At 44.7% G+C, this 26,481-nt stretch overlaps 1 protein-coding gene across 4 annotated transcripts in view; it reads left to right on the top strand.

Annotated features, from left to right (window-relative positions):
* CREB1 (cAMP responsive element binding protein 1) overlaps positions 1–26,481 on the top strand; it is a 262,890-nt gene that overhangs the window by 173,792 nt on the left and 62,617 nt on the right. For all 4 annotated transcript variants that reach the window (XM_029606357.1, XM_029606360.1, XM_029606358.1 and 1 more), the window contains one exon: positions 8,088–8,270. In XM_029606357.1, coding sequence (XP_029462217.1) covers positions 8,088–8,270 — 183 coding nt within the window. The remainder of the gene's footprint in view (positions 1–8,087; positions 8,271–26,481) is intronic.

A 26,481-nucleotide genomic window follows, 5' to 3' on the forward strand; every position in this document is an offset into this window, starting at 1 on the left:
CATCGCTTCATACCTTCACATCTCATTACTGCCTTGATCAACAAGCAGCCACTGATGCGAAGATAGGGCAAGCAAACCTGCAAACTCTATCCTCCTGTCCACGGTGACCGCCGCACTGTCAAAGATCACGTACAAATATATACATCATAAACAACGTGATCGGGAGCTTGGGACTCCCATGACAGCATGGCTAATTCAGCCCTGCTATCAACGGGAAAAAGCAAGTTTGCTTACCGTAAATGGTGTTTCTGTAGATAGCAGGATGAATTAGCCATGCTGACCCACCCTCCTCCCTGGCAGTCACCAAGTCTTCGACTACACTACAGCTTAATCACAGACTGAGGAGATTCCGTTACTTTCCTGCACGGGAACACACGCGCAGCCGCAGAGAGCAAAGCTCTGATCTCTGCTTTGACAAGCTCCGCCTCCCGGACCTGATTGACAGATCCCATGACAGCATGGCTAATTCATCCTGCTATCTACGGAAACACCGTTTACAGTAAGCAAACTTGCTTTTTTTCACGTAGATAAGCAAGAATAATTAGCCATGCTATCTGGAACGTCCTCCCATCCTGTAGGTGGTGGAGCTCTCAAAGTAAAGTTCTAAGTCTTGCTGTAGTGTGTGCCTGCTTAGCACCTCCCCCTCCCCTCTGCAGAGTCTCCTCAGTCCATTTTTTTCCGCGAGCCTGACAGCACACGGAGCTCTCTGTCTCCTCGAGCTTTTTTCTGAGAGAAAAGTTTGTTTTCAAGAAAAGACGTTTCGTAAGGTTAAAACCCTTTCTAGTAGTTAGGCTTAACTACTTCTGTAGTAATTCGTCAAATTTTTGAAAAATGCCTCGTCCAGGCTTTAAGTTTTGTAGCTGTGGAAAGATCATGTCAGTCACTGACAGACATGTATCTTGTTACATATGTCTGGGGCCCCAGCATGAACAATCCACTTGTGCTGACTGTGGACGGATGTCCCCCAGAGCACAAAGACAGAGAGCAGCTAAAATTGAAGATTTGAGAAGAGCTGCGTCAGAGGAATCGGCAAAATCCTCCCCAGGGCCGCCTCGTGCATCGAGGGAGTTGGCTCTGCCGCGAGCAGTGTCGATGGGCCATTCGGCGTCTACTGCGCCGATCAAAAAGTTACCATTGATGCAGATATCCGGAGCGAGCGATGCAGCCACTGTGTCAAAAAAAATTAATTGCGTTGACCGGTGCCAGTGTGTCAATCGGCATCGACACATCTACATCGACGCACCTGGCGCAACTAAATCAAGCCATGCTTCGGGCTTGAAGCATGGCCATACAACCTCAACGCACCGATGCGCTATGGAGCTGGCTCACCATAAAAAGCATTCAGGCTCGACTCCCTCGAAGCATAAGATTCAAAAACCACCTAAAAAGCATGTCTCAGGAGATAAAAAACGAAGAGAACCATCTCCACTGCTGATTGTGGATGAGAACCCTGTGTCATCTCCTCCTGGCCCATCCTCACCATCTCTTCCATCGGAGCATGAAGAACCATTGACCAAAAAACCTTGCAGGTCTTCTGAAGAAACTGATAGACCTACTAATCTCCCTCTACCTGCCCCAAGGGCGGCTCCACCAGCTAGACAGCCTCAACAAGCTCTAGCATCTCAAGCTATGTCTCAGATATCCTTGATTCTGGCACAAGTTTTAGCTACAGTTGCTGATCAAGACCAACCTGAGGAGGCACCACCAGCAGAGGACTCACCGTCACCTTCAGGAAGCCCCACTCCGGAGCCGGCACCAACATTGCCTTCACCACCACCACAAGATGTTTCACCTGTAACATCTTCTCCTGGTTCTTCTACGGGGATATCCTTCTGATCCTCCATAGGACCAGCCAGAGCTGGTCTCACCTCCCGAGGACTTAACTTATTCAAAGTTTCTCAAGAAAGTGGGCCAAACTCTCAATATAGAAACCCGAAAACTACCTAATCCTAGAGCAGACATTCTAGGTCTACTCAAAGTTTTTGAAACTCCAGCGGAACCGGTAGCATTACCTTCCCATGATGTGCTTGACACCCTCATGAAGAGAGCCTGGGAAACACCTCTCACGGGACCTTCCACGTCCTGGAAATCCGAGTTGAAGTATAGGATATGTAAATCCTCCTATTATTCTCATGTACAATTGCCGCATGCATCAGTAGTAGTGGAATCCGCGATGCAAAAAGCCCACAAATCAAGGCTGCATTCAAATACACTACCAGGTCGAGATAATAAATACATGGACGACTTTGGAAAACGTGCATATCAGTCTGGCATGCTCAACACCAGGATATAACACCACCAATTTGCAATAACTCAATGTTTGTTTGAATGCTTGCAAGCTCTAAAACCAAAGTTGCAAGAGGGCTCTCCTGACCAACAACTACCAGAGGAATTCCATCACATGAAAGAATGCTTATGGCACCTAATATGCACAGTATATGAAGGATTTGAAACATCAGCAAAGTCCACAGCGAATGCTAATGCCACCAGAAGAATAGCATGGCTTACAACCAGTGCTATAAGAGAGGATGTCCAAGAAAAATTGGCAAATCTTCCATGTCTGCCAGATAATTTATTTGGAGATCACTTTAAAGATACAGTGGCTCAATTAAAGGAGCAAAAATTAGCGGTCCGGTCATTCACCACTCCAACACCTTTCTCTTATTACAGAGGTTACTACTCATGCTACAGAAGACCACAATACCAACGCCATCCCTTCAGGCCTTATCCGCTTTCCAGGCCTTCATACTATTCTATGCCACGCCCGCAAATTTCACAGACCCAAACCTCTCGTCAATGTCAGAGGACTCCTAAGCAAACCAGGACTCCTCAGGAACAAACCCAACCTAAAACTTCTCAAAGTTTTTAGAAGATCCTACACCACCACTACCTCTCTCAGCCGGGGGCAGATTGACTCAATTCTTATCTGCATGGAACAACATCTCCACTGACAGCTGGGTATTAAAAATCATAAAGGACGGTTACATGTTAAACTTCCGAACCCTTCCTGTTACACCACACTTAGTATGCAAAAGGGAACAAAACATGCGTTCACAACATTTATGCCTCAAGATCAACAACCTCCTGCAGCAACACTGCATACAAGAACTATCTGTATCTCATCACCACACAGGTTTCTATTCCCCATACTTCCTCATTCCAAAGAAATCAGGAGGATTCCAACCTATCCTAGAACTGAGGGCACTCAACAAGCATCTGATGTCAGAGAAATTCAAGATGATTCTCTCAAATCCATCCTACTCTTTATCCAACCCAAAGACTGGATGTGTTCCATCGATCTCAAAGATGTGTATTCCCACATACCGATGCACAAAGCCTCCTGGAGGTACTTCTGCTTCATGGTAATGAATCATTTCCAATACAAAGTTCTTCCATTTGGCCTCTCATCGGCTCCCAGAGTTTTCACAAAATGCATAGCGGTGGCTCACTTACATCGCCAGGGTATCCAAATATTTCCCTACCTGGACGACTGGCTTCTAGTAGCACCCAGCCCCTCCATTCTACAGAACAGTCTCCTAACAACCATTCAATGTTTGGATTCATTGGGGCTACTAATCAATTACGAAAAGTCAAATCTGCATCCCACGCAAGTGTTGCAATTCATAGGGGCCACTATAGATACTTTAAGGGACAAGGCTTTCCTTCCCAAGCCAAGAGCAATGGCTCTGAAAACTCTAGCACTCACTCTGAGACATTCGACTGTCAGATATTAACGATTCTAGGACATATGGCGGCGTCTATGTGGTTCCCCACACATGACTACACATGAGACGTCTTCAGTGGGGCTTAAAGACCCAATGGAAACAATTCTCCAACCACCTTTCGACTCCGTTTTCGATTACCAACAGCATGAAGTGGGATTTGGATTGGTGGCTACAATCAACAACCCTCACCATGGGAGCTCCACTATGACCCCCAGTTCATCATATCATATATATATATACTCACCACAGATGCCTCAACGAAGGGATGGGGAACTCACCTAACCCGCCTTCAAAGTCAGGGCCTCTGGTCGGCCTGGGAAAGTACACAACAAATAAACCTTTTAGAACTATGAGCGATCCGAAATGCTCTTCAAGCCTTCCAACTACAACTACAAGGGAAAACAGTAATGATCCACACGGACAACCAAGTAGCAATGTTCTATATAAACAAGGAAGGAGGGTCCGGTTCCTGGACACTCTACAGGGAGGCAGTATCCATCTTGGAATGGGTGACAGACAACTCCATTACCCTTCAGGCAACATACCTATCGGGCATAGACAACACCAAAGCGAACAAACTCAACAGAATCTTCCATCCCCACGAATGGGAACTTCAACACAATGTAGCACTAAGGATCTTCCACACCTGGGGATGACCACATGTCGACCTATTCGCTACGGAACTCAATCACAAAGTAACGAACTTCTGCTCCATATATCCCAGCTACCAAAGACTAACACAAGATGCGTTCTTCATGGACTAGTCACAAGACCTCCTTTACGACTTTCCTCCAATACCACTGATTTCTCGCACAGAGCAGAAATGCATCAGGGACAAAGCGAATCTCTCATCTTAATAGCTCCAGCATGGCCCAGACAGCCATGGTACACATACCTCATTCGTCTATCAGTGGACACTCCGATTCCACTAGGAAACAACACTCGCCTCCTCACACAAGAAGGGGGAACACTTCTACATCCACTCCACTCATCTCTGAACCTCACAGCATGGAGATTGAAAGGCTACTATTTCAAAACCTAAACCTTTCACCTCAAGTAGAAGATATTCTGCTTTCCTCCAGAAAACCTTCAACAAGAATAAACTACAAAAGGAAATGGTTAAGCTGTGCCTCTTGGTGTTCTGACACTAACATAGATCTGTTCACCTACCCAGCAGAAAAATTGCTAACGTATCTTCATACACTTTACCGAAAGGGGCTGGCTACAGCTTTGCTTAGGGTCTATCTCAGTGCCATAGCAGCTTATCATTCGTTGCACGGCGCAGCACCAATATCTACTCACCCGCTCATTTCCAGGTTCATGAAAGGAATATTACATCTCTGCCCACCGCTGCATAAACCTCCTGTACCTTGGGACTTGAACCTAGTCTTGCAACAACTCATGCTCCCACCATTTGAACCACTGGAAACCTGTCACCCCAGATACCTGGCATGGAAGGTACGTTCTCTGGTAGCACTTATTTCAGCTAGACGGATTAGCGAACTTCAAGCTCTAGTTCACTACTCTCCGTACCTAGTTTTCTACCATGATAAGGTGGTGTTACGTCCACATCCGCATTTCCTGCCAAAGGCCATTTCGGCTTTCCACCTAAATCAATCCATAACTTTACCGATCTTTCATCTCAGACCTCATACCTATGAGGCTCAACACCGGCTCCATACCCTAGATTGCAAAAGAGCCCTGGCGTACTACAAGCAACACACTGCCTCGGATACCAGAGCACCACAACTCTTCCTCTCATTTAACCCAAATGCACCGGGATTGCTAGAATCAAAAAGAACTTTGTCATCCTGGATTACCAACTGCATTCAGTTTTACTCCCAGAGACGTTCAGAACAGCTAACAGCTTCACCTAAAGCTCACCAAGTGCGAGCCGTAGCAGCTTTTATTGCCCATCTGCGAGATGTGCCAATATTAGACTATTTGCAAAGCTGCAACTTGTTCATCCCTCCATACCTTCACTACTCACTACTGTTTGGACAAACTCGCATCTGAAGATGCATCCATGGGCAAACAGATTCTAACAGCGGGACCTCCTAAATCCTCCATATCACCAGGGACTGTCCGCAATATACCTTTGTATCTTGAGCCTACAGGTAACACAATATCTAACGGGCAATAACGCTCAAGCCTTTCTCTAAATTCATTGACAGATTTCTACAACTGTTTGTACTTGACATTCCCTCATATGTTGGTGAATCTGGCAACTTTATTACAATATTACAGAATCTTCAGTTACCAACACCTGATTTCTACGTAGTGACCTTGGACATTGGATCACTTTACCGAGCACTTTCATTAGTAGAAACCTTTCTTAGCAAAAGACCACTGGCCTCAAGTATTACAACATCTTTTTTGCTTCAGCTTGCTCGATTAGTTCTCACTGAAATTTTTTATAGTTAAAAGGTACCTCCATGGGGGCCACCATGGCCCCTGATATAGCATGCTTGTGTGTCCCAATTTGAAGCTGACTGGATTCACAACATTTTGCCTCCAGCATTCTTCAAACTGCAGTTCAAGTGGAGTTGTTTATATTATCATCTGTCCTTGTTCTTTGCTGTATGAAGGGAAAACTGTCAGAAAAATTAAAACCAGAATTTTAAGATTCTTTGTTGTTGAAATTCTCCAACACCCCCCCCCCCCCCCCCCCCCCCGGTGGAGGTGATTTTTCCACCCATCTGACACATGAGCAACGATGGATCTTTTGAATAAGGTTACCTACATCCAGCAGGTCTCAATAGAGGTTAAAAGGTCTGTTTTTTATTATTCCATTCCTTACTCACACAGCATCTTTCATAATATTTATCATCTTCTCTCCTCCACTTTTTTTTTATTGCTTTCTTTGCCTTCCCACTCAATACATCTTCAGGAACCTCTAATTTTACAAGTCTGTATGTAAATTTCACCTTTAGCTTTGTTTTCTTCTTTTTTTTGTGTATTTTAAGGTTTACATGCATATATTCTTTATCTTTCTCTAGGTATTATTGAGGCACCAAATTATTTCTTACATATTTATAATGTATACATTTGATTCACCTGTAATTGTTTGTGGTTTTGTGTTAGTTTTTTATGTTGGTCTTTGTTTACTTTTTCAATTTATTGTCTTTGGTCCCTGCCTGTTTTACTTTATACATTTCACACGGGATACCTCTTCACATTCGTTTTCCCTGATATCACTACTACGAACAATAATACTAAGTAGTGTGTGTGACATCACTTTATATACGTCTGACTGCGCGTCAGGTCTGTTTTTGGAGCGCTTTTTCTTCTATTTATTTTGACCTTCAGCTTTGCATAGTTGGCAGGCTGATAAGCCATTGAATGCGACTCATAAGGTAACTTTCACGCGTTTCATTTGTTTTACTTGTATCTTGGTCCATTTTGATAAACTGAGTGGTTCGGAATTTTTCCTGTCACTAGCTCTTTATTACTTTCTTCATTCCCAAACCCAGATAATGCTGGTTACTTGAATAAGTACCGATATTCATATAGGTATGCCTTTTTTACCTAGTTTTTTCTGTTTTTCCATATTGACCACTTAGTCTGTTTTCAGTTTCGTTTACCTTTGTATACCTTCATTCCTCGTTTGTGGCACATCTCCCAATAAGTAGCCGAATTCCCTTTTTTAAAATATTTTTTATATATCTTTACATTTTGTGTACTTTCTGTCTGTGGGGTCACCGCTTGGGGCATGTGTCTTTCTCTATATACTTAGGTCTTGGTGCGCTCACATTTTTTCCGAAGCGGCTCATATTGTTGATTTTGTAAAGTTTTGTATTAATTATTATCCACTTTGTGCTGTATCTCTGTGTGGACTGTTATGTTTCTGCACCTAGTTGTTTAAAAGCACTCTACGTGACTTACAAGCATACATGGGTTTTTTTTACCTTTTTGCAGTCCCTTCAGGTGTTCATCTACATTTTCATTGTATTTTACAGACTTAATGCTGCTTCATTGTTGAAGATCTTATTGATCTCTTGTACTGTCCCTCCCGATACAGCCAGTGCGAAACATGGCCCGTGTCAGGGGACCTATAGTACTGTGATTTATGAAACGGCTACCAACGCTTTGACTTTTGCACAACCAGCCTGCGTGACAACTATATTGTTATATTAAACTTTCATCATAATTAAGACAGCTTCTGTCTGTAGATGCTCTTCATTTTGCCAAACACACCCTCTGCCTAGTGATCTTATGAGACCAATCTCGACACTTCACAGAGTACTGTTTTATAAGAATAAGTGTTCAATATTCTCTGTGAATGGATGTCAAGAATTATGTGAAATAAAATTTCTTAATTCTTATTTAATGTTTTTGATCATGCATTCTATCTATTTTCAGTTGCTATCACTCAAGGAGGAGCAATACAGCTTGCTAACAATGGCACAGATGGAGTACAGGGCTTGCAGACATTAACCATGACCAATGCAGCAGCAACCCAGCCTGGAACCACCATTTTACAGTATGCCCAGACTACTGATGGGCAGCAGATTCTTGTGCCCAGCAACCAAGTTGTTGTACAAGGTAATACCAACTTGATATGATATTTTTACGGTGACTGCAGTTACATTTTTCAACTGTGCTTTTACATTGTTGAAAATACTTTCAATAGTTGGAGAAGCATTACAAATGAAAAGCATGAAAATGTATGTTTAAAGAATTGTCTACAATCATTGAAAAGCAAGTGTGCTTACCGTAAACAGTAAAATAGCAGGATGAATTAGCCATGCTGTCTAGGAGAGCGTCGCGATCCCGGGTAGGCGGAGTTTCCTCAGCTAGCCACAAAGCTTTGACTCTGTGCAGCTGCGCGGTAGTGTTCCCGCACGGTTCCCTCACCTCTTCAGTTTCTTTGTAGCCAAGCGAGAGGTAAGTTAGTACAGTATGTGTGTCCTTTACGTGACTGTCTAGGGAAGAGGGAGGGAACGCATGGCTAAATTCATCCTGCTACCTACGGAAACACCGTTTACAGTAAGCAAACTTGCTTTTTCCCGTCGATAGCAGGGCTGAATTAGCCATGCTGTCTGGGAGTCCCAAGCTCCCAGGTTGTGTCCATGTATATGTGTCTTTGAATTTGTGGACAACAACCCCCGAGGTAGTAAACAGTCTCATATCTTTTTAAGTGTTGATAAGACTGCTGTGCTTAGTGCTGCATCAGAGGTCATTTGTTGCTGTAGGCAATAGTGAGACGTGAATGTATGAATGGATGATCATGCTGCCGCTTTGCATATATCAAGTAAGGTGGGCAACTGATGCTGCAGTGGCGTGGATTTGGTGCACTTGAGGCTGTGTTAAGTTTAATTGTCCGTTTGTTGTAGCAAAAGAGAATGCATTGCGATAACCAACTAGCTATAGTCCGTTTGGAGACTTGTTGTCCAGGGTCATTCGGGTTAAAGAAAAGAAACAACTGAGAAGGTCTCGAAGTAGATTGAGTCCTTTGTTATAATAAGCCAATGCTCTTTTGCAGTCTAACGTGTGCAGAAGCTTTTCACGTTCGTTTGAATGAGGTTTTTGCATGAAAATGGGTAAAGTTATGGTCTGATTAATATGAAAAGACAATACTATTTTAGGAAGAAAAAAAGGGTGAGGACGAAGGGTAACTTTGTCATGGTAGTATTCTAGATGAGAATAGTGAACTAACGCCTGGAGTACACTGACTCTTCTTGCAGATGTTATTGCAATTAAAAAGACAATCTTCCATGTTATATATTTAATGTGGCTGGAGTCCAATGGTTCGAATGTTGGAAGCATTAGTTGTTCCAAAACCACGTTTAAATCCCATGGTATTGGTGGTTTCTCTACTGGTGGGCGAAGCCGTAACATGCCTTTCATGAATCTGGAAATTAACGGATGATTGGAAATTGGAAGCTCGTTAAGAGGTTCATGAAAAGCTGCTATAGCAGTGATATGAACATGTAACGAGGCAGTGGCTAATCCTGCTTCATAAAGTGTGTGCAGGTACTGCAAAAGTTGAATGGCAGTAGATGAAAAGGGATTTATATTTTTTTTTTTGGAGTACACCAATTCAAGTAGCGAAGCCACTTCCCCGTGTAATTACGTCTGGTTGAAGGATTCCTTGAAGCAATGAGGACATCTTCTATCTGTGAAGACAGACCTAGGTGAATTAGTATTTGCCTTTCAGTCTCCACACCGTGAGATGAAGTGATTGATTCATTGGATGAAGTAGAGAGCCCCCTTCCTGGATCAGTAGATGTGGAAGTTTTTGGAGTGTTATGGGGGGGCGTATGGAAAGTCGCATGAGGTACGTATACCATGGCTATCTTGGCCATGCTGGGGTGATGAGAATCATGTCCGACACATCTTGAATACATTTCTGAATTGTTCGAGAGATGAGTGGAATGGGAGGGTAGGCATACATTAAGTCCAGTGCCCATGGAATGAGAGAGGCATCAGGAGCAAATCGTAGGTTGCTGGGATAAATGGAGCAAAAGGTTTGGACTTATCTGTTGGTCTCTATAGCAAAGAGATCTATTTCGGGAAAACCCCATTGTTGGAATATGCTTTTTGCCAACTCTGGATTTAATGTCCATTTGTGTGATTGAAAGATCCGACTTAGACTATCTGCTGTTACGTTGTTTAGACTTGGAAGATAAATTGCTTGAATGGATACTTGGGCTTTGATGGCCCAATGGAGAATTTGAGTTGCTTCTTGACACAGTGTCCAGGAACCGGACCCTCCTTCCTGGTTTATGTAAAACATGGCTACCTGATTGTCTGTGTATGCCATTAGACCCCATCCCCTGATTTGCGCAGAGAACATCTGGAGTGCATTCCAAATGGCTCGCAACTCCAGGAGATTGATTTAGTATGAAGACTCTTGAGGAGACCACAGACCTTGAGTCTTTAGGTCGCCCAGCTGGGCTCCCCAACCCTTCCTGGATGCATCCGCAGTCAGTGTGAGCTGATGAGGTAAACGGAAGGGGGCCCCCAAGGAAAGGTTCCTGGGGGAGAGCCACCAGTGAATATCTTCTTTCATTGCATTGGTAATTTGAATTTTGCAGTTGAAGGGTTGTAGAAATTGAGACCATTGGGTTTTTAGACCCCACTGTAAGCGGCGCATGTGAAGTCTGGTGTGAGGGACCACATAGATTGCTGCCACCATATGTCCCAGATGTTGAAGAACTTGGCGTGCTGATGCTTGTGTTTTGTGAAGGAAGGTGTGAGCTAACCTTGTAAGGGTCTGTATCCTGTCCACAGGAAGGTACGCCCTCTGGTCCACTGTATTGATGAGTGCCCCTGTGAAATGAAGTATTTTGAGTAAGTTGCAGGTGCAACTTCTCGTAGTTGATAAGAAATCCCAGTGTCTGAAGGCAGTTGATCGTGCGTAACCTATGCTCTTTCAGTGTATCCTGATCCGATGCTACTATTAACCAGTCGTCCAGATAAGGAAAAATTTGGATCAAAAGTTGTCTGAGGTGAGCCACCACCACTGCCAGGCATTTCGTGAATACCCTTGGGGCTGAAGATAGTCCAAAAGGCAGAACCTTGTATTGGTAATGCATGTTCTGAACTTGAAAACAGAGGTAACGCCAAGACGATGGATGAATTGGGATATGGGAATATGCCTCCTTTAGGTCAATGGAACATAGCCAGTCGTTGGGCTGGATGAGTGGGGTCATTTTGAACTTCTCTTTCTGGATGTGTTGAGTGATCGCAGATCCAGAATGGGTTGAAGACCACCTGACTTTTTTGGGATAAGGAAGTATTGGGAATAGAACCCCTGATGATGTTGCTGAAGGGGAACGGTGTGTATGGACTGTTGAAGTTGTAGGTTGACCAACTCCTTTGCGAGGGATGTTACGTGGGAGTGTCCCACTCGTCTCAGGGGGAATATGGGAAAGAGAGAGAGTGGATTGAAAGTTCAGAGAGTAACCATTCTTTATGATGTTGATTACTCATTGGTCTGATGTGATAGATTCCTAATTGTTTATGAAATATTGAAGGCGTCCTCCTATGAAATTTGGTGGTGGTGGTGGCTGTATAATTTTCAAAAAGATGAGGGCTGTTTTTGTTGAGGTGCCGGCATTTGTTTTTGTTGCCGTTGCTGTCTAGGACGGCCCCTTGAAACGGGTTGGGTTGAGTTTCTGGGTGAGGCGTATGATTGAGGTCTATACTGAGAATAGGGTCTATTGTATAGATAACACCGACGACGGTAAGGATAGAACCGCTGTTGGGTTTTGTGAGACTCTGCTGGTGTCGTTAGGGAAAGTACAGCTGCACGTTGTTCTTTTTAATGAGAGACTATGTCTCCAAATGTTTCTCCAAAGAGATTGTCTCCTACGCATGGGATATCAGCGAGTTTGTCGTGTACGTCAGTTCGAATTGCGCTTGCTCTAAGCCAAGCGAGGCGTCTGGCTGATATAGCAGTCATTTGAATCATCTTGCTGATGATTCAAATGACTCATAAATTGACCGTAGCAAATGCCTGAGACCACCTTCTATATCCAAAAAAGGCTGTGGGAAGTGGGTTGTCCTCCGATAAACACATTGAATCACTTCAAAAAATTTTCCTTCTGGCAATTACATCTGCTCGCAGAGTTAGTGAGTTGCAGGCTTTAGTTACCTACCCGCCTTACACTAAACTTCTGCACGACCAGGTAGTACTCCGCACTCACCCTAAGTTTTTGCCTAAGGTAGTATCGGACTTTCACATTAATCAATCCATCATACTACCTACCTTCTTTCCCAGGCCCCATTCTAATCCAGGAGAACAGACTCTGCATATCCTTGACTGTAAACGGGCTCTAGCATTCTATCTAGACCGTACAACTGCCCACAGGAAAAGCACTCAACTGTTTGTTTCTTTCCATTCCACCAGATTGGGGCAACCTGTGGGTAAACAGACTCTCTCCTCCTGGTTAGCGGACTGCATATCCTTTTGCTATCAGCAAGCAGGCATTCCACTTCAAGACCGTGTTAAAGCACACTCTATCAGGGCCATGGCAACTTCAGTAGCGCACCTACGGTCGGTTCCACTTCCTGATATTTTTAGGGCTGCTACCTGGAGTTCTCTCCATACCTTTACGGCCCATTATTGTTTGGACAAGGCTAGAAGACAAGATTCCATCTTCGGCCAGTCTGTCTTGCGCAACCTTTTTACAACTTGTCCTACCAACACCCTTCCACCTGCCCGTTAGGGTTCAGGATGCCCTCTACCAAATTCCACCCCAGTTGTTGTGCCGGGTGCATATCTTGGACATCCTCAGCTCGGTACTCACCCATATGTGAGGACTACCATCCTGCTTGTCCTGTGAGAAAGCAAATGTTGCTTACCTGTACTGCGATGGAGAGAAGTCCAGAGAAGGGCGACCAAAATGATAAAGGGAATGGAACAGCTCCCCCTATGAGGAAAGACTAAAGAGGTTAGGACTTTTCAGCTTGGAGAAGAGACAGCTGAGGGGGGATATGATAGAGGTGTTTAAAATCATGAGAGGTCTAGAACGGGTAGATGTGAATCGGTTATTTACTCTTTCGGATAATAGAAAGACTAGGGGGCACTCCATGAAGTTAGCATGTGGCACATTTAAAACTAATCGGAGAAAGTTCTTTTTCACTCAACACACAATTAAACTCTGGAATTTGTTGCCAGAAGATGTGGTTAGTGCAGTTAGTATAACTGTGTTCAAAAAAGGATTGGATAAGTTCTTGGAGAAGTCCATTACCTGCTATTAATTAAGTTGATTTAGATAATAACCACCGCTATTACTAGCACGGTAACATGGAATAGATCTTCTTAGTGTTTGGGTACTTGCCAGGTTCTTATGGCCTAGATTGGCCACTGTTGGAAATAGGATGCTGACCCAGTATGGCATGTTCTTATTTTCTTATGTGTTCTCACAGGACAGCAGGATGTTAGTCCTCACGAAACCCGCCTGCCACCCTGCGGTGTTGGGTTCGTTACGTTTTCTTATTTTATTTTTTGGCACTTACTATAGCTTTTAAACAAGACTGAAGGGGGACCCCTGCTGGTTGCAGGGTTAGTGCCATCCTGGGCATGCCCAGTAGGTGCCAGTCAAAGTTCTAGAAACTTTGACAAAAGTGTTCCGTGATTGGGCTCCATCCTGTGATGTCACCCATATGTGAGGACTAATATCCTGCTGTCCTGTGAGAACACCTGTTACAGGTAAGCAACATTTTCTATTTCTTCATTTGGGATTTAAGTGGACTGTATTGATAAGTGGAACTAGCACAGAGTTGTAGAACACTTTCAGCTTTAGATCACAGATATAAATTCAGCTGTGATTGTTAGTGCTAAAAGCTGTTTGCTATGTGAAACAAGTTGGCAGTCTCATTTCTGTTCCCAGTACACAAGTGTCCATGTTATAACTTGGCTCTAATTAGTTCAGAGAGTCAAAGATTGCACAGGCATAGAGAGAATGAATTAAACTGATTGCCTCAACCGTTCTGGAGATACTAAGTGACAAGATAGCATGTAGAAGTTTTTATTCCCTGAAGGCAAGCCATTCACCATAATTATTCATATGGGTCACATGACCATGTTCAGCAACAAATAAACATTTTTTCTAGAGATTTATAGAAAAACTTAAAGGCAGGCATGGGAGTTCCTATGCTACCAATGTCCTGCAATTCTCTTAATTTTTTGGCTACCGGAAAAATCAGATGTTTGAGCATAGTGCCCCTACTTGTTCATGTTTCACTCTTTAAAAAAAAAAAGACTATTAAGAAGGGGGGGAGACGTCAAAATGGCATATAGTCCTTATGATGATCTGACCAGGAGAATGCCAAACTTGAACTATGGTTAAGTGAAAAGGGAAAGCTCAGGGGTATCCTTCTGTACCTGAGGCAGTACCTGTAGCGACTCAAGACTCCCATGGACAGTTTTGTGGTTCATCAGGTGGCTGAAACTACTTCGGGCATGTCTTTGTTAGGAAGTATCTCATTGGGAGAGAGCTCAGGAACCTCCTTTGAAGAGGTTCTTTATTCAACTGAAGAGGGGACCCCCTCCGGAGGCACTGTTGGCGAGAAGAAGCATTCCCTGTATGTTGGGGTTGCCACTTGATGGCGTGAATGTGACAGACCTGCCAAAGTGAGGAAGATCGGGGAAGGAGTCTTTGATGGCAGTAACTGGAGGGAATATGGCAGCAGTGAGCATTGAAAAAAGGAAAGATGTCAAAGTTTTTGGATTGGGAAAGGAGACAGGAGCTTCTGTGGACAAAGTTGGGAGTTTTATTCCTAAAGATTTTTTGAAGGTTCAGGAGTATGTTCTTAAATGCCCTGAAACTTTTGACTTTTCCACACTTTGAGGGGCAATAGCAACTGTGCAACTATCATTGTCCTCCCAGATAACACAACTTTCTGTTCAAAAGATTTCCTCTGAATCTGTGGAGACTAAAGCTCAAACAGAATAAATTCAGAAAGTGAATATATAAGATTCTTGTGTGAAACAACTTAAAATGAATAAACAAATATTGATTAAAAACATCAATCTTCATGTTAAACATGAAAATTTAGAAAATGTGGCAATTCATTTTCCTAGAGAAAAGATAATTTCTCCTTGTGATATGTTTAAATCTTGGTCAGTTGAGGTTCTTCAGATTCCTATAGAATCCTTTCCTCCAATTTCTAAGATATATTATCTTCCCTGGGGCAAAAGGAATGATGCTGTGGAACAGCAAGCACCTATAACCCTGGATAGTATTAACATTTGCTATATTTTGAAAACTTCAACATCTGAGTCCTCTACAACTACAAATTTAAGTTAGGTTAGCATTAGACTCGGACAGACAAATTTTGCTTAGATATTTTTTCAAGAACCTTAAGGGTCGATTTTAAGACCCGCACGCTCACATAGATGCGGTTATTTTATAACGCGTGTGTCATAAAATGATATCCGCGCACACATGCTCGCTGGATTTTAACATCCGCGCATGCACGTGCAGATGGGAGGGGGATTTTGTAAGGAGCGGACTGGAAGGGAACTTCCCTACCCCCCTACCTAACCTTCCTCCCCTTTTCCCTCTCTACCCTGACCCCTAACCCCCTACCTATCTACCCCAAATTTTTTTGTTTCAATACTTATTGCTCCTCTAGAGCAGACGTATCTTCTGTGTGCCGGCCGCCAGCCAGCCAGGGCCTAATGGCTATTGTCCCTGCCAGCCCCCAGGCCCCCCCCCCCCCAATTATGTGATCCCTGGGAAATTTAGTAAATATATCCAGTATATTACAAATGGTACTATGTCTTGTTTAGGGCCTATTATTCCAATGTTTCCAGAAGCTTCCCCACATCTTGTCATTCATGACCATGTTTTGTTTCAGCATGTATGTTAGCCTTTCTATATTAGCAATTTCCAGTACCTGCTTATGCCACATTTCAGAAAAAGTCATAGATTTCCACATCAACACAATTATGAATCTACCTGCATGTATCAATGATTAGCTAATAACTTTATAGAGGTGGATAGGTGTTGATCTCCCCATCTGCCAAACAGACATAGCAAAGGTGAAAACACATCATCTCCCACCATTCTGGAGAGAGGCATATGGATATCTTTACAAAATGCAGCTACCAAAGGACATTTCCACAGACATGAAGCTAGGACTTCTCCAGCCTGCAACCCATACAACATAGTCTGGTAGAACTGGGTGAAAACTTAGCTTGGAAAAGGGGATTATTTATAACAGTGCAACAATTTAATCATCTCCAACCTTCTCTTATAAATCGAAGTTTTGTGAGCTGCCTTCCATATAGTCTTCTGATCCGATTTGTCTAAATCTAACTGGAGATACCTATTCCATGCCACAATCACAGCTAAAGGTACATCCTGGGAACTGAGGCTTCCCATTATGGCCCTATAAAATTTAGAAATATCCCTTTTAGGAATATCTTCTTGAAGTAAGAATCACTCCACTAAGGTTGGTATCTGGGGTACCCATCCATTCTCCCGAAATCTTCCCAACCTCTCCTGCATCCTAGTGTAGAAGTTGTGGAAGCTCTCATCCACCATATATTCAAATCGGAGATTTTGGAAAGGCATGTAATCTTGACTTTCTTCTTGCCAAAGCTGGACAACAAATTTCAAACCCAGTTTCCACCACATAAACGTCTCCTTACAGAAGGTAAACAAGGATAGAGATGAATTTCCCAAAAAGGGAGATAGGAAAGAAACCGGCCCTGTGCTAATTCCAACACGTTTGTAGACCATTGTCCATATCTTCAAAGTGTAAGAGATAAAAGGAACTGTCCGACTAACCCTATGTACCCATACAGAATCAACCAACTGCAACAGTAGACATGTCTCTACTTTCTGCCAAATGTAACTGTAAAGAGTACCAGGGAGTAACCACATCTTTGTGTAGCCATATCATAATGTGTTAGGATTCATAGGTTTCGTGAACCCTTGGCCTGTGGGGAGGAGCCCCACAGGTCCTCACCGTCGGGAGGCGAGGTCAGTGAGTAGTACCGTGTTTCTCTGATAATAAGACAGGTCTTATATTCTTTTTTTAGCTCCGAAAAAATGGTTAGGGCTTATTTTCGGGAAAATACGGTACTATCATATGGCCGACCGGGCCGATTTCATTTCGGTAACCTGCCCCAACCCTTCAAATTTGATTAATTACAACAGGGTTGTAAAAAAAAAAAAAAAAAAAGGAAAAAAACCCAAACTCACCCCAAACCTTCAAATTTACTTCATTGCACCCCCCAAAAAAAGAAAAAACTTGCCGAAATTCCCTGGTGGTCCAGCGGGAGTCCCGGGAGCGATCTCCTGCTCTCGGGCCGTCGGCTGCCAGTAATTAAAATGTCGCCGATGGCCCTTTGCCCTTTCCATGTGACAGGCTATCGGTGCCATTGGCTGGCCTCTGTTACATGGAAAGGGCAAAGGGCCATCGGCACCATTTTAATTACTGGCAGCCGACGGCCCAAGAGCAGGAGATCGCTCCCGGGACCCCCGCTGGACCACCAGGGAATTTCGGCAAGTTTTGGGGGGGGTCGGGAGGGGGGGGGGTTTTTGGGTTTTTTTTTTTTTTCCCAACCCCCTGTCTGCCCCCCCCCCCCCCCCCAGGGTCTTTCGGTAAGTCTTGTGGAGGGGGGTTGGTCGGGCAAGTCTTGGGATGGAACCACATATCCACTTAAAAGCTAGGGCTTATTTTTGGAGTAGGGCTTATATTTCAAGCCCTACACCAAAAATCCTGAAATTCAAGCTAGGGCTTATTTTCAGGGTAGGGTTTATTTATCGGAGAAACATGGTAGCAGAGAGATAGGGTGTCCTGCGTCACAGCCACGTGATCGCAGGGGCTTGTAGAGAGGATACTGTGGGGTGCCCCGAGGAGCGGGGTAGAGACACAGTTCGGCGGGAACCCACAGTACTCAGGCTAGACTGCAGAGCAAGAGCCTCCGACAAAGAAGCTCAGGCAGGCCCCAAGGAGCGGGAAGTGCAAGACAGGCGCAATGTAGGAGGAGAACAGCAGAGACTGTCCCGAGGGGCGGGACAGCGTAGCGAGCAAGGCTCTGGTGTGATGACGTAGGCTGACCCGAGGAGCGGGGAAGCCCGAGTCGAATCTCCGACGCAGTGACATAAGCCATCTCGAGGAGCGGGGCTGCGCACAGGGGAATCTTTGATGGAAATCAAGTGCTGCCCCGAGGAGCGGGAAGTCTGAAGTACAGTCAATATGTAGAACAAGTGCACTACCCCGAGGAGCGGGGAAACACGGAGTGCTGGCTCTCAGGCAGGAAGGTGGTCCAAGGGGCAACCCTGAGAAGCAGGGAAGCCGGCAGGCAGGGTCTCTAGAGGCGCAGGGGCTAACTCGAGGAGTGGGGAAGCTTGGAGACTGAGTCCCCAATTAGAGCGTGAGCAGGACCCCGAGGAGCGGGTACCCAAGCTGGAGTCCAGAGCCAAAGGCAGGTCCGATGCAGGAACCACGATCTGAGGAGACAGGAGTAAGCACTAGGCGCAGGAACTCGTTGCCAAGTCAGTTAACAAGGGGCGAAGGCAGTCCTTAAGAATCCCAACCTTGTGATGTCATTGGTCGGGGATGCCCCTGAGGTTCCTGCCATTGGGCCTTTAAAGAGAGGCCTGGTGGCGCGCGCGCGCGCCTAGGAAGGCCCAGAGTCGGCATGGGTGATGGTGTCATCCCAGCCGCCACGAGGAGCCTTGCAAAGCCGGAGATGTGCAATAGTGGCGATTAGCTCTGGCCGCGAGCTGACCCAGAGAGGAGAGCAGACCAACAGATGCGGTGAATAGAACCGGTCACAGCCATCTGCGACCGGTCATAACATGGCCCAAAAATAAGCTTGCAAATTAGGGAGCTCCAATCCCCCTCCTCTTTACATTTCCACAAAGTGCATAAATTACTATACGGACATTTATTATGCCATATAAATTTGGAAATTAAATTATACTATAGTTCAAAAAAAAACTATCAGGTAAATAAGCAAATGCTGAAATACATACATTAATCAAGGTAAAATATTCATTTTCAGTATAGCGATTTGCCATACCAGGAGAGAGACAGATCGCCCCATTCCCTAACATCCTTCTAAATTCTGCCAAAGACAGGTACTACATTAGTTTTATATAAATTGTGCAAATCTTTAGGGACATAAATACTTAAATCCAGCTTAAGCTTTTTTGAACCCCTGGAACAAATCCTTTGTTCCAATATATCTATGTCTAGCTTAAACAGCAGGGAGGAGACAGGACAACCCTGTTTAGTGCTGCTAGATATACCTTGACTAAATTGGTGAATACTTTCTTTACCCTACTGATGGCCAGCGACAAGGAGGGCATCCTTCATCCTCTCCTGTCCAGGATAACAGATTTGTTCCCTCAAATGGGAATCCCTCTCACCATTAGAAGTCCCAGTGATGGAAACTGGCCCACCTCAATTGAGGAAATCATCTCTCTCTCCAAAGCAAGATAGCCAACGTTCCAAGGATAGAGTATGGGACATCACCATCTGGAGGATGCTCTGAGAGTATTCCCTGCCAAGGCAACAGAAATTCACGTCCTGATCGCTTCAGTTTTCATCAGGGTCATGGATTAGTGTCTCTCCACTTGCCAGTTCTAAAGAAGGGTCTATGGGGATAACCTCAGATGTTTTACCTGACCAGTAGGAGCATTCATCTCCACCAGAAGACTTCTCATACTCTAAATTCCTGGACAAGCTGAGTAAGATGATTAGAGTCCAAGTCCGTAGGGATAAGAATCCTTGCTCCGAGGTTTTTGGACTATTTTGGTCTCTGGAAATACTTCCTAAACTAGCAGAGATCCCAGTCCATCAAATCCTGTGAGATTTACAAATGAGAATGTGGGAGAACCATCCTCCTGCCCCCAAGTAGCCAGAAAATTGTACCTTAAATACAAAGTTCAACAGGCTCCTGGTTTTAGAGTAGTTCAACTACTTCATCAGTCAGTAGTAAAAGAGTCTGCTTTAAAACAAGCTAAAAAGACCAGAATTGTTTTCCAATATCCTCTCCTCCTCTGCCCGGGTAAGGACTCTAGGTTGTTTCATCTAGACATCTTTTCTTTGAGCACTGATTTTTCCAGATGTGCTCCTTCCGCCAGTTTCAGTGGTATCACACTCCACTCACACTGCAGAAGCAGCAACTTCCAGCTTGTGGATGACCAAGTAAGAAATGTCAGCCTAAGACGCTACCACAGCCCAGTTCAAGCCTGGGCCTAGTTTTTGAAAAGACTTTAGCCATCAGGCTTTGACCCCCTCCAGTGGGAGGAGGATTCACATGTTTGTTGAAGAGTGGTGGAAGATCATAAAAAAACATTGGGTTCTCAAAATTGTGGAATATGATTACCTTTTATGCTTTTCCCATCTCCCAGCACTATATCACTGTTTAGCCTTCAATCCAGATCCATCTCACTTGTCCCAGTTCTGTCTCGAGGTCGAGTTGTCCCTACGTCAGCAGGCGAAAGAACCTGTTCCTACCAAAGGCCATGGCAAGAGGTTTTGTTTTAGCTATTTCCTTATCCCCAAGAAGTCATGGGGATTGAGACCTATCTTAGCTTTATGAAGACTGAACAAGAGCCTGTTAAGGGAGAAATTCAAAATAAATACTCTCCCCAGCATCCTACCCTTTATCCAAATGAGTCTGGATGTGTGCCCTGGATCTGAAAGACGTATGCTCACATACCTATCAATCTGCCTCATTGAAATACCTCAGATTTGTGGTGGATTATTTTTACTACCTATACAAGGTTCTCCCCTTCAGGCTATCAGTAGCCTTGAGTGTCTTCACAAAATGCCTAGTAGCCATGGTTGCACACCTTCATTGCCACGGGATTTGTTTTTTTCCTTACCTGGACAACTGGTTGCTGATGGGACTTTCTCAAGCAGGGGTTTTGGATTCTTTGCAGAAGGCAATCCAGCTTCTTCAGTAACTAGAAACTCACCTCTTCCTAGAGAATCAGTTTCATCGAGGCATGGATAGACTCATCGGAGGAGAAAACATACCTTCTGGATCAGAATTCGAAGACCTTTTTGTCTTCGAGTTCTGATCCAGAACTTGCTGAAGCAGGATCAAGTACTGGCCTGAGCAATCCTGATTGTCCTTGGCCACATGGCGGCAGCAGTATATATGGTCCCCATAACATGCCTCACCATGAGTTCTCCAATGGGGCCTCCTCTCTCAATTAAATCAGCTAAGTCAGTCCTTGTCGCATCCCATATAGGTAATCGAGATTAAATCATCTCTCTAGTAGTGGCAAGATTTAAAGGCCCTTGGAGATAGGTGCCCCTCTTCAAGTTCTATCTCATCCAATTAATGCTGGTGATTGATGCATCCACTAGAGCAGTGATGGCAAACTCCAGTCCTCGAGTGCCACAAACCGGCCAGATTTTCAGGATATCTTCAGTGAATATGCATGAGAGAGATTTGCATACATTGCCTCCGTTGCATGCAAATCTCTCTCATGCATATTCATTGTAGATATCCTGAAAACCTGGCCAGTTTGTGGTACTCGAGGACTGGAGTTCACCATCATTGCACTAGTGCATGGTCAGGCTTTTCCGAACTCATGGGGATTTCGTCGGTAGCAGAATGCCTGTTCCAAATAAACGAGTCATTTGACGTGTTAAGAGTTTTCTTGCATCTCCTTCAGGGAAACACAATTCTGATACAAACCAACAACTAAGTGACAGTGTTCTATGTGAACAAGCAAGAGGGCACAAAGTCCTGGACCCTTTGGCAGAAATCTATGAAAATTTGGGAATGGCCTCTGTCACAGCTTTTCTCCAAGCAGTTTCCCTTCTAGGGATCTCAACACTCTGCATATTGCCTCAACAGGGGTTTTTCACCCCATGAGTGGTTCCTGGAGCAGGTGTAGCAGACAGTCTATACAAACTCTGGGGTCGCCCAACAGTCTACTTGTTCACATCATAAAACAGGAAAGTTAATTTTTGCTCCATTCTTTGGAGCAGGTTCAGATCTGCTTCAAATGCTTTTCTGCTCAAGTGGGATGCAGATCTACTGTATGCCTTTATTCCAGTTCCATTGGTGGCAAGGACCATGCAGAAGATACTGAAGAACTGAGCATGTTGCTCCAGCTTGGTCCAGGCAAGTGTTCTCTCACCTCGTCAGGTTATCAGTCCACCCACCGAGGCCCCTGGGATCTGATCTCGCTCTACTAACTCAAGAGGAGGGTCTGTTATCCAAGCATCCCCTCCTTCAACTTGACGGCTCAAAAGCCTCATCATTGTCGCTATCTAAGGAGGTTGAAGACATTATGATTATGGCCATGAAGATGTCTTCTAGAAGAGTATACAGTTTTAAATGGTAGAAGTTTTCATCTTGTCAAGCTGTTAAGCAGTCTCTCTGAACCTGTTCATCTCTGCTTCAAAAGATCTGCTTCACTGCTTGTTCTCCCTTTGCTCTTCGGGCCTCAATTTTGTGTTTGTTTGGTCAAAGAGCATCTAAGTGCCATTGCTGCTTACCACCTTCAAGTGGATGTAAAGACAATTACAATCCACTAATCTGCTATCAAATATAATAAAGGGTTTGTGACCCAGTATTTTCTTGGCATAACTGATGAAGCCTCCGTATGAGCTGTTGGATTTGGGGGCATTCCATGAAGTTAGCAAGTAGCGCATTTAAGACTAATCAGAGAAAATTCTTTTTCACTCTACGCACAATTAAGCTCTGGAATCTTTTGCCAGAGGATGTGGTTAGTGCAGTTAGTGTAGCTGGGTTCAAAAAAGGTTTATATAAGTTCTTGGAGGAGAAGTCAATTAACTGCTATTAATCAAGTTTACTTAGGGAATAGTCATTGCTATTAATTGCATCAGTAGCATGGGATCTTCTTGGTGTTTGGGTAATTGCCAGGTTTTTGTGGCCTGGTTTTGCCTCTGTTGGAAACAGGATGCTGGGCTTGATGGATCCCTGGTCTGACCAAGCATGGCAATTTCTTATGTTCTTATGCTTCCTTAAAGTTCCTTACTTGGAAAGTGGTATTTCTAATTGCCATCATTTCAGCTAGAAGCGTCAGCAGGCTACAAGTATTGGTTCATTACTCTCCATTCCTACAGTTTTTCTACAGCAAGGTGGTGCTCCTTGCTCATCCTAAGTTTCTACCAAAATTGATTTCTGCATTTCATTTGAATCAAACCGTTGTTTTGCCTATGTTCTTTCCAATATTTCCAACTGGCTAGCAAACTGCATCACAAATTGCCTTCAGATTGCAGACTCTGTCAAGGCTCATCAAATAAGAGCCATGGCTACCTTAGTGGCTCATCTTAAGAGCTATCCCAATCAACATTTGCAAAGCTGCAACTTGGTCATCAGATCACCCTTCATGTCCCATTACTATCTGGACAATCTCTCAAGATAAACAGTAAGTTTGGGCAAACAGTTTGGTGCAGCCTATTCACTCAGTAGTCCACTCTCCATGGAGGGAAAGAGTTGCTTTTTCAGTAAGTGATCCACTACATATTCTTTAGCTTGGGACTCCTCATGTGCCATGGTCAATTCAGCCCCACTTGTCGAAGGAAAAAGCAAGTTTACTTACTGTAAACTGGGTTCTCTGTAGAAAGCAGGATAAATTAGCCATGCTTTATACTCACCACCTGTCTGGAGAATTGACTTCCTAGCTAAAGAAACGCCCTGCACTCCGGGGCTCCAACGCCGGCCACGCGGACGAACCCTCCGCTCCGCCCCTCACAGACGAAGCAGACGGCAGACGATTGGCCCAGCCTTACCTCGACGTCAGCGGTAAGCGGGGGCTTTAAATTCCGGACTCGCTGCTCGGCGTCCATCTTCAGCGCGATCCCCTCGGTGCCACACCCGATCGCGAAAGCTGCTAGGCCTGCGCATCCGGCGCTGAAGCCCGTCGGGGCAAGGCCTTTAAAACAAACGCCCTGCACTCCGGGGCTCCAACGCCGGCCACGCGGACGATCCCTCCGCTCCGCCCCTCACAGACGAAGCAGACGGCAGACGATTGGCCCAGCCTTACCTCGACGTCAGCGGTAAGCGGGGGCTTTAAATTCCGGACTCGCTGCTCGGCGTCCATCTTCAGCGCGATCCCCTCGGTGCCACACCCAATCGTGACCTCGCAATTGGCGACAACACACCCACCGTAAGGCACCCGGCCTATCAGAGGATAGAGAGAAGCCCTTTAAATTTTAGAGCGCACGGACGGTGCCGAGCGTCGCGCATCCGAAGGGGCGCGATCTAAGGGGCTTGCCCCTTAGTGAGCCCCTTTGTGACCCCAGGACCCAGGACTCACATCACCACATACAACTCGCCTCGCCACTCCTCATATCTCTTCAGCCCCAAGCGTATCTGAGGACCTCCAGCGGAAACAGTTCCCATCCTCTCAACACTCATCCCAACAATTATTTTCCTATTCAGCACTCAACTCCAGCATTCAACTCCAGCACTCAGCTCCAGCACTCAGCTCCAGCACTCAGCTCCTGCACTCAGCTCCTGCACTCAGCTCCTGCACTCAGCTCCTGCACTCAACTCCAGCAGTCAACTCCTGCATTCAACTCCAGCATTCAACTCCAGCATTCAACTGCATTCAACTCCTGCATTAAATTCCAGCATTCAATTCCAACACCCTAATCCAGCACTCAACTCCAGCACTCAACCCCAGCATTGCGTCCAAACAGCATTCCAAGTGCCCTCATCTCAACCACTGTGCACACACCCGTTTGTATAGCCTCAATTTTCTGGGACCTCAGCCATGCTCATTTTCCCTATCCCAATCATCAAAAACCTCTACAACAACCGGATAAAACCAGCCAACCATTCAGTCTTCCAACACAAACGTCTGATACCAATAATGACAACCCCTCTCACCCAATTCCTCGGACTATCCTTATTCTCTCTAACACTCTTTAACGCTCAATCAATTTAAAAAAAACCTCACATAATCAATGACTATCTCCAGGACACACAACCGGATATATGTGCTATGACAGAAACATGGTTGAAACCCACAGACCTACCTCTAATTAACCAACTACCCATTCACATCTACGACATCTACTCCATACCCAGACCCAAAAAAAGAGGGGGAGGACTTTGCTTAGCTGCAAAGAAGGAGCTCAGACTAACCCTACAGACCACTATTCACTCCTCTTGACTGGAATTTGCCATCTTCAGCTCTAAACAGCTCCAAATTTGTTTAATATATGCCCCTCCCGGTCTCCTGGATTCAGATCCATCACCACTCATTGAACTCATCGCCAAACACCTAAAAAATGACACCCCAGCTGTCATCCTAGGAGACTTTAACATTCACACAGACTTGATCCCTTTATCCGCCAATTGCGATATGCTACTATCTTCTTTTAAGGCTATGGGCTTCTCTCAAATTGTTAAAGGTCCCACGCACAAAGCAGGGCACACTCTGGACCTTATATTCATCAACTCAGGCCTTTCACAATCTTCTCCACCACAATGCTCCCCTATCCCATGGTCAGATCACCTGATGATAACAACTAATCTCTGTATCAAGGACAACCCCATATCTCCAAACACCAAAATCACAATTCACTACAGGAACTCATGCTCTAGAGAGGACCTCACCTTTCTCCTATCTTCGGAACTCGCCAATCTTGACCTTTCAGACGCAGAAACAGCCACCTCGTCATGGCACAACATTACGAACAAGGTGGCAGAAAAACTTTGCCCTCAAAAAACCAAAGAGATCAACCCAGCCTGCAAAACCAAAAAACCATGGTTCACGCAGGAACTAAAAACCATCAAATTAGAATTGAGAAAAAAAGAACACGCATGGCGGAGGAATCCTTCCAACACTACACTGAATGAGTACAAAACCCTCATGCACAACTACAGAAACAACATCCTTCGCACAAAGAGAGATTTTTATGCCCACAAAATTCACAATTTTTCCTTTGATCCCAAAGCACTGTTCTCATATGTCTCAGAGCTCACAAAACCCACCTCACCAACTATCCCAGATGATCAAGCACAATCAAGATGCACAGAGCTTGCTCAATTTTTTGAAAACAAAATTCTCAAGCTAATGGCCCCTCTGGCAACCAGTAACACAGTACCTCCTTCTATCATCACTCCTTCACGCAACCAGAACATAAACCTAGATTCATTCGAACCTATCTCCTCACTTGAAATCGAAATGACTCTCAAAAAGATGAAACCCTCCACTCACCCGACAGATTCCATCCCTTCTAAACTCCTACTCACCATTCCGAACATCAAAGCGAAGCCCTTAGCAGAGATAATTAATAGCTCGCTAACCCAAGGACTAGTACCAGACATCCTGAA

This window comes from Rhinatrema bivittatum, chromosome 6, assembly GCF_901001135.1.
Source record: "Rhinatrema bivittatum chromosome 6, aRhiBiv1.1, whole genome shotgun sequence".
Classification (NCBI taxonomy): Eukaryota; Metazoa; Chordata; class Amphibia; order Gymnophiona; family Rhinatrematidae; genus Rhinatrema; species Rhinatrema bivittatum.